The sequence below is a fragment of the Mandrillus leucophaeus genome, unplaced genomic scaffold (assembly GCF_000951045.1).
Source record: "Mandrillus leucophaeus isolate KB7577 unplaced genomic scaffold, Mleu.le_1.0 Scaffold27, whole genome shotgun sequence".
NCBI classification, from domain to species: Eukaryota; Metazoa; Chordata; class Mammalia; order Primates; family Cercopithecidae; genus Mandrillus; species Mandrillus leucophaeus.
In genome coordinates, this window is record NW_012102809.1 from 437,306 (window position 1) to 446,927 (window position 9,622).

Sequence of the window (9,622 nt, forward strand, 5' to 3'; positions counted from 1 at the left end):
ATTCATGTCATTATTGTTGTTACACAAAACAAAGCAGCCACCTTCTACAAATAGCCACTTTTTTACTGCAAGATAGCACTTTGCAATTCTTAACACAAAAATTTCTGGAACTAAACTAGACATTTGACCCCAAAGGCTTAAGTCACAACATTTCTCATCAGGATGATTAATCTTTACGAAAAGGCAGGAAAACAAGACAGGGCCGCCCACTTTGACATTTTCATTCTTTGACAAAAAAATCCCAATGTAGTTCATGAACTGGAACCACCATTTATAAAAAGTAGGTAATCCTGAGTGCATGTTGATTATAAGATTAACCAGATCATTATCGTCCTCATTCTTTGCATTGAGAAAACTGTACTGACATTAAAAAGTGGTACTAGCATAGTTTTACTGAGAAATCTGATAAACCTTTGCCCAGGAACCAATCAACCTTAATAACAAGGTTACTTCATTTTTTCCTTTTCTGCTTAGTTGAAAAATATATAAACAACAAAGTGTAACACTAAGAAAACTCACTCCATTAATTTCTACCAGTGTCCCTTTTGCCCAGCCTTTCTGCATGCCGTGACTGGAGAGTGGGGAGGCCACAGTTTTCAGGTAGGACGCAGAGCGTCCCGCAGCTGTTCTGAGCCAGCGGGTGTGTGTGCACGCGTGCATGCGCAAAGCAGCAGAGCAAAAGCATCCCTGAGGTCACACAGAAAGGGAGAGAGGCAGGAGGGGTGTGAAGAAGCAGGAAGAGGCTTTCTGCAGCCTCGGGGAGTTTGCTCTGGCTGTATCTAAAGCGTTCACCTAAAACGAGTCAAACATGAGATGATTCTGAAAGATCTGGGTTTGCTGCCTTTCCCTCATTTTCTTCCCTCACTTTTCCACAGCTCAGGTGAGGAGTGAACCAGCTCTAACCTTGAGGGAGTTTTGCTCTAGAGAAAAGAAAAGAGTATCATATTAGCCATTCAAGGTGAACCACGGGAAGGAAGGGACCCGTCCAAAGATGGAGCGGGAGAAGAGGGGAAGCAGTGTGGGCGCGGGCGGCACGCAGAGCCAATGGGCACTGACAGCAGAAGAACACAGGCGAGGAAACAACTTGAAAACTGAGCTGGTAAAACCACCGACTTGTGCATTGAACTCGCTTACCTGTGTTATTTTTTCTATTCCCTGGAAGTTGTGCTTTTCAAAGTGTTCTGCGATATTTAGGAAGGTGTGACGTTCTAGGAAGCAGCAATTACTTAGGACTATCAAAAGGCGCTGTTCCTAAAAGCAAAACACAGTTTTAGAAAATCACATTTATAGCGCTAGAGAGAAGAGCTGATTAACACTGGCCAAGTTTAATTATAATCTCTGCTCTTTAACGTCAATATTCAATGCTTTGCTTTTCTTGGCTGCTTCTTTCCCAATATCGTAACATAAAGAGAAACACAATAAAATCCTGCAACTTCACTATTTGCTTAGAGTTACATGCAATATACTAAAGAATCAAATATTTCCTTAGAAACTTAACAGCTCGTATGGAAAAACAGATTGATAAAATCCCATTAACCAGGATCAGTTGGGAACTGGGATCAGTGTTTCTTATGAAAAGTGTTCTACTACATTGTTTACTGAATACTTTGTATACAAGAAAAGGCTACGGGAATAAATATTTTTAATAATTAATTACATTTAAAATGTAGAAACTATTATAAAATAGTTCATAAATTTTTTAAAACTTGGAAGAGAATTATACTGCCATACATCTGTATGATGGGCTCCTTCAAACACCTGAGGCCATTAAGAATTGTTTGTGTTTGCAGAAGAAAACAAGGAACAATCTCCCTCTAATGGGCAGTGAGGGTCGCTGAGGGTGGAGGACTCCAGCTTAGGCTGCGGTCAGTGTAGCCAACAGGAAAGGGTACAAGCGAGTTACTTCTACATTCTCCAGGGTTCTGTCCACCTAAAGTAATTTCTTATAAAAATTACCAGACACAAATGCTGATAAACACAGTATCCCTTCACAGTTCAAAACCACTTGGTAAATAAAATTCCAGGAACTGCCCTGATGCTGCTGGTGCGGTTCACCAGGGTGCCTGACCCATGTCCCGCAGGCGGCGGCCTTTTCTGGAACAACTTTGACTAATCTAGAGCCTTGACTTAGACCCTTTGACTAAACCTTTGGCAAAAAAAACCCTTTCCATCACATACTCTGCATGCTCCTTCTGTGCATAACCAGAACAACTTATAGTAAAATAATTCGATATAGTAAATGTGGATATGTGAAAAAAAGATAACAGCCTTGAATTTAATTGCCAAGCATATTTTATATCTCCCAATACTTTCATTGAGCTCAACAGTTTCCAAAAACTTTCTAGATTCTTTTATTTCAAATGTTCCCATCTTTATTTCTGGCAGAGTGTACAGCCTATTCACTACCTGCTTTTGGTCAACAAATGTAAATAAAAGGCCTAGGGATTATTAAAAGATTGACAAACAAGTGAATGGCCTTGAATTACTCTATAGATAGGAAATGGGGTATAAGACAGGGTAAATAGGGTTGTATTATGTATAATACTCCTCCACATTTCGTGAATAAACAGCCAGAAGGAAAACAGTGAATAAGCACTGGAAACCCGTCCAGGTGAGGTAGGGACGAGGACGCAGCATCCCCTCCAGTCCCTGGGCCTGGAATTACCATGACACAGTCCCTGCAAGGACAAGGAATAACTAAAGGTGACATTTCATCAGCTGCCCTCAACACGCTGTTTGCCTCAAAAACCTCAGCTGGTTGCTCAGTTTTGAAAATCAATCCTTAATTACTTTTTTCTTCCAGAATCAAGCATCCTTATCTTGCAGACCTGAGCCTGCCACATCTTCTCCGCCCTGTTAATTCTCTTTGTTTTTCCCATTGTAATTTGCACGGCTCTTGAAACACAGAAAAGCTATTTGAGTGATTTAAAGTCTGACTCCTACAAGCACACTGTTGCTCAAATCTAATCATTCAGACGCAGTAAGAGTGGAAAGAAAAACTGAACAGCGTAGACTCTCAACCCTGGATGACTAATCAGAAGCTTATTAACAGCTACGATGGAGATGTGTATTTGAAAACAGCAGCTCCACCTATCAAATGCAGCACGTGCAGGTGACGAATACGGTCTCATGTTACTTCAGCGATTCCCCACAGCATCTCTATGACGCAGGCGTCACCACCACACTTTTGTTCAGGAGAACACGGGGCCTGCGCCCGCTCAGCGATGTGCCCAAGGCACACAGGATGTGATCCAGTGTCTTCTGACTCCGAATCTAGATATCCTTCTTACCATAGCTGCTTCCCTTCTGGATAACAGAACAAGACCCTGAGAAGATCGCACCAAATCTAATGAGATAGCTTTCAATGGAGAATACAGAGGAATTGAATTTGGTCACAAAAAAACCCTGGAGAGTAAGGCGGGAGAGAGGAGGCCCTGCAACCTGCAGAGACACACGTGAGGGGCCTGGGGGTCGTTAAGAATAGTCTCAGTGCGAGTCAGCAGAGAGCTGCAGCGTCACGGGTCACAGGGAGCCCAGGGCTGACTCCTGTGCTCCACCCACTGGAAGAGGCACAAGAGCAGGACCACCCCAAGTGCAGGGACGCAGCACACCAGGAGGGAGCGCCTGAGGATTCAGAGTGCCAGCAAGGGGAAGACTCCAGCAGTCTCTGTTCGTTCGGGAGGCCCTCTCCTGCAGCCCTGTCTCCACAGGACTCCCCTAGCCCGCTGCATTTCCGTCCTCCACAAGCCCCTCGGCCCTTGAGGCTGCCAAGCATTCCTTGGTTTAAATGTGATTTTCCATCCCTCTCAGGAGTGCTGTGCTGCTCTATCCGGATTTCCTTCTATCTCTCTGATGAACCCTTTTCAGGGCAAACTGAGGCCCTCTGCTACTGGTGAACCCATAAATACTGGCACCCTCAACATTATTTTTATATATTTGGCCCTTCTCTCCTCCAACGAGGGTGGGGTTCCCCAGCTTCCCTCGCCTTCTCTCGGCGCCCTGTTGGAGGAGCACAGAGAGCCTTGGCGGCTCAGACTGGACCAGCTGGCTGCTTTCCCTACAGGATTTCCCCCAAGTGGGGACCCCGACCTCCCAGGCACTGATGACGCTCTTTAGGTTACAGCTGGAAAACACTGAAGGATCAACCATGTCGCTCAACAGCAGAAACCAGCCCCGCCCTGAGGCAATGCTTTAAACCCTCCTGTCAAGTCCATACCCAGGCCCCTCACTGCCAACACACCGGGGCAGGACGTCTCTCCCTGCTCTTGCTTGTGAGGACTCAGGGCCGTCCCCTGCGTGTCGTCCCCTAATGCTCTGCACCGATCACCCTGCACTTCACACTTCTTTCTTTGGAACGCCAGCTGACCTCGCTTTGGGACGGCTCGGGATGGCTGCCACCACTCCTGGGGTGACTCCACCTGCAATTCTGGCTCAACAGAAGAACCGGCATTTTCTTTTTTGTTCAGCCAGAATTCCTAGTGTTCTTATCTACTCCCAGGCCTTATATATTGCTTATGTACTGCTGATTCACAAATCTGTATCTATATTTTTTTCTCCTGGGATCTAAACAAGGACATTCAATCACCCACTGGATATCTCTACCTGTATGTCACCCATTCAACAACAAAAACAAAAAAGGGTTCTCTTGAACCTGTTTTTTCCCTGAATTCTCTATCTCAGTGAATGGTATCATTCTCTACCTAGTCATCCAAGGAATTGAATCTAGAATAATTGTTTAAATTACTTGGATCAAACCATATTTTTTCTAATATACCAAATTCCTTATTTAGGTATTCATACTTCTATACATAGCAGAAAATTTGGGTCAAACCGTTTTCCCGTGAGACAGACAGACACACACAACACACACACACACACACACACACACACACACGCCCTTCAAACTCATCACAAACCAGGGAGGGTTATTTATTATTATTTTTGTGAGATGGTGTCTCACTCTGTCACCCAGGCTGGAGTACAGTGGAGCCATCTTGGCTCAGTGCAAGCTCCTCCTCGGGCTGAAGCGACTCTCCTGCCTCGGCCTCCTGAGTAGCTGGGATTACAGGCGCCTGACACCACACCAAACTAATTTTTGTACTTGTAGTAGAGACGAGGTTTTGCCATGTTGGCCAGGCTGGTCTCGAATTCCTGCCCTTAAGTGATCCACCTGCCTCGGCCTCCTACAGTGCTGGGCTTATAGGCGTGACCACCATGCCTGGCCAGAAAGGGTTATTTTATTTATGACAGCTAGAGTTTGAGTTTCAACAGATGAATTTATATACGTGATAATATATGTTTGTGAATCTTCTTGGATACATGTATACATTTTAAAAAGTATGTGTGTACATATACATACGTGTATAAGCAGTACATGCATACATCTGTTTGTGTGTAAGTGTGTGTGTGTGTAGAGTTGAGGCTGTGCTCAGATTAAAGGCTATGAGGGAACTTACAGAAATAAAACAGAGAAAAGCAGAACTTCTCTGGCTGAAGAGGCAAGAGCTGTGAGGGGGAGGCACCCTGTCCTCTGCCCCCTCCCCAATCCATCATGGCAACTCTCAAGCACCAGGAACTACAAGGCACCCATTTAACACCCGGAAACCACACAGACGCCGACAGTATGTGGAATGCCTGAAATGGCAACTTCAGCTGAAAATGTGAAGTGTGAAATTCACGTAAATTACATTTTCCTGAACATTTCACATAACAGAGCTCCAAAGCACAGCACAATGTCCTGCACTGCATGCTACAGCAACGAGGCAGGAACAAAGTAATGAGATTTGTGAAACTGTTGTCACACAGTTTAAAACGGTCACTTTCTAGTTGTCGTCTGACTTACAGAGGTCAAGCTGAAGTCCTCATGGACACTTCCAAACAAATCGGGGGAAGAAACATCCACAGAGAGGCTGAACATAGAAGCAAGTAGAAACAGTTACAAATAAACCACCCAAATCCAAAACGCAATGAACTACACGCAAATCTAAAAATGCAGTGAACTATATGGAAAACATTTGGTGAAAGTCACATAACTTTTTTTTTTTTTTTTTTTTTTTGAGATGAAGTCTTGCTCTTGTCCTCCAGGCTGGAGTGCAACGGCGCGTTCTCGGCTCACTGCAACCTCCTCCTCCCAGGTTCAACCGATTCTTCTGCCTCAGCCTCCTGAGCAGCTGGGATTACAGGCGTGCCTGGCTAATTTTTGTATTTCTAGTAGAGACAGGTTTTCACCATGTTGGCCAGGCTGGTCTCAAACTCCTGACCTCGTGATCTGCCCGCCTTGGCCTCCCAAAGTGCTGGAATTACAGGCGTGAGCCACCGCGTCTGGCCAGAAACTTTTAATAAGTGTTTTAGACTTAACAGTTAACAGCTCAAAGAAGGTACTATGGATAACCTGTGAACACGGGCAACGTGAAATTTAATCCGTAATATTAGGGATCTGACTGACAGCAAATTCCTGGTGAAATAATGAGCTAAAAATATGAAATCAAATAAAAGAAAACCTAGAAGAATTAAAAACTTATGGGGTCTCTAGGGAGGTGATAGTTTTATATACTGAGAAGCAAAAGCCAAAACCAGTAAACAGACAAACATGGATAAATTCCCAAATTGTCAACTGAAGATGTAAGAGGTATTTATTTCAGTATTATCTGTGTCAGAGCATAAAGTACACAGAAGTTACACATGCCAAGTATAATTCAGAAAGAACAGATTTCTTAAAAAAAACACACACACACACAGCACTTTACAGTGCTGTCCTATACAACAGCATCATGAAAGAATGACTACATGGATTTGTAAACATCAAGAGTTAACACGTGTCCACTGGAGCTCCAATAACTAAGCTTGACCCAGACATAATTCTACCAACATGCTTAGTCTCTAACAAGAGTAATGGTGCCTTCCCCTAACACCAGACTCGTAAAAATAATCAACTAGGAGTTATATATTTACATTTAATACTTTATTGTTTATAAAACCTGTTCGTTGGATAATAAGCTAATCATGTCTTCAATTTGCTTGATACATCTCTAATAAGGCAAAGATGAGTTGAAAAGATAAACTACAGAAAGAATATAGGTCAAATATTAAAAAAAATATTACTTTAATATGAATAATCTTTCTTTCTTACTAGAAGTCTTAGGATATAAGACCAAGTATAAAATTTGAACCTGTATTTTTAATTCTCCTAAATGCACTAATGAGATTAGTTTAATTTTTACTTACTGTGTAGTATCTATATCTGCATCAGGCTTGGTGCTCAACTGTTCCAGACAGTATATAAAAACCTAAGTGAAAAAATAAGTTTCAGAACTCTCAGAGGAATGAACTCCTAGATATTAATCTATTTGGACATTAAAGACAACTTTACATGAAGTAGAATTATAGATCTCATTAGTGGTGTGGTGGTGTGTGCATGCATGAATATGTGTATATACTGTATATGCCCCATTAATGATGAAATATATATCCCATCCATATCTATCACGTAAGTAATGGAAGATTAGAAGTGCCTATGTTTTCATCAATTATTAAGCTTGTGAAGATATTTTCGGAAAAAGACTTTCCCTCATTCACTCACCCACATTCTCAACTTTCTGTGCCTGCAAAGCACTGGCTCCAAGAACAATACTTTACACCCTAGACAGGACGTGAGCAACTAATTATCACTTAATTTACATTGTGCTCTAACAGAATATATGTGAGGTACCAAGAGAAGACAAAAAAAGGGGAGCATAACATAAATGAAACATTTGGGCATCGCTAAAACAAGTTGGAATTAATCTTACGTGTTAAACTTTGTTACCCACTTACCCTAAACTATTATGTCCACAGACAAGATGAAAAAAGAATACATATTTAGTGAACATCGTCTGCAGATTATGAATAGGAGAAGGGTTGACTGATACTTAGTATTATTTGAGGCTTTGGGCATTACTGCTTTCAATTATTACCTGCATTATATTAATGCTTAGTTGGCAAACCTCCTCCTGTGTTTTAGGTTGTTGAAAGACCTGCAAGGAAGAATTTTGATTAAACTTTCTGGACTTTGCTAAGAAAACAAGGCATTTTGTGTATGAAGTTCGATATAAACAGTTAAAACGTGGAACACTGCTTCAGGAGTGGTGTCCTTCCTCTAAAACAAGGACACACGTGAAGAGTGGGCCTACTGGGTGGGTTTCCTCACTGTAGTGACTCGGGCTGGAGACGACAATGCAGTCCTGGGCTGATGGTCAAGAGCCAGGCCCATCAATTGCCGTCCACAAAGTGCTGTCACTGTAACTGCTCTACCTACAATATCTGCACTCACACTTTAACCTGCATCAGCCTGTCTTGGAATCAGACATCAGCACACCTACGTAGTTAAACTAAATGGAACAAGCAAGCAAAGAGGGAGAAAAGATCTTGCAATACGATGAGTCAAAACTTTACAACTGTGATTCCCGAGGGCTCCTGGGAAACTGTGGAGTCCAAGTGGAGCTGGAATACTTACACTGGCCTCTCCCGGCTTACATTCCAGGACCCCCTTCAGCGACTGCAGAGAGCACACGATGCACTGTTCAAACTGACATGGCTGAAGGGAAAACAGCATATCATAAAATTCAAAAACAAGCACTGGCTATGAAGACATATTTAACACAAGTGAATATGGCCCCAAGGTCCACATTTTCCAGATTAATGGAATGGAACAGAAACACAATGTGAAAAGTAAACTCCTAGTCATTGAGTTTTAGGTATGGCATATGTTTTGTACTTCGTATTTTAGAAGGAATCAATCTTGAGACTCCAAAGTATATCTAATTCAATTAAAATAAAACTCAGATTCGACTAAAAATTTTCTTCAAAATTCTACCCTTCTAAGAGGGCAGTACACGATGAGGAGCAGATACAGGGGTTTATATACTGAATGCGGATTCTGAGGTATGTTCTGGGACAAGCTCAGTCTCCCAGATCTTCCACATCTCTGGAACTGTTCAACAAAATTTAACGTTAATAATAATGACCTAGAGGATGCAGAGGATCTTTATATCAGATAGACTGTAAACAGTCATTTTCTAGCTACATTAAGTCAGAAAATGAAACTTGAAAATATGCCCAACCAATGGCATCTCAAGATAAGCTAGAATGAATCTTAGATCCTAAGGGTGTTTAAGTTTCACTTTGTGCCAGGAACTACTCTAGGTAAGGAAGATACAGGAGTAAGAAAGACAGAATTCTCATTATGTGTACATTTCAGGCAGGAGACACGACCATGAAAGTCAGTTGACAAAATGGTTTAAAAAAGTATAGAAATAACATAATTTAAAATAATAAGTGCCATGAATAAAAGAAGTAGAACTTAGCCAGGCACGGTGGCTCACGCCTGTAATGCCAGCATTTTGGGAGGCGAGGCAGGCGGATCACGAGGTCAAGAGATCGAGACCATCCTGGCCAACATGGTGAAACCCCATCTCTACTAAAAATACAAACATTAGCTGGGTGTGGTGGTGGGCGCCTGTAGTCCCAGCTACTCAGGAGGCTGAGGCAGGAAAATCGCCTGAACCCAGGAGGCGGAGGCTGCAGTGAACTGAGATTGCGCCACTGCACTCCAGCCTGGGTGACAGAGTGAGACCGTCTCAAAAAA

The 9,622-nt window shown here is 42.5% G+C and overlaps 1 protein-coding gene across 1 annotated transcript in view; it reads right to left on the bottom strand.

The window, feature by feature from the left end:
• Positions 1-9,622, bottom strand: part of EXOC2 (exocyst complex component 2) — a 212,840-nt gene that overhangs the window by 55,157 nt on the left and 148,061 nt on the right. Inside the window, exons 19-23 of the mRNA XM_011984536.1 lie at positions 8,492-8,572; positions 7,953-8,012; positions 7,225-7,286; positions 5,843-5,909; positions 1,135-1,251 (exon numbers count right to left, since the gene is read on the bottom strand). Of these exons, the coding sequence (XP_011839926.1) occupies positions 1,135-1,251; positions 5,843-5,909; positions 7,225-7,286; positions 7,953-8,012; positions 8,492-8,572 (387 nt within the window). The remainder of the gene's footprint in view (positions 1-1,134; positions 1,252-5,842; positions 5,910-7,224; positions 7,287-7,952; positions 8,013-8,491; positions 8,573-9,622) is intronic.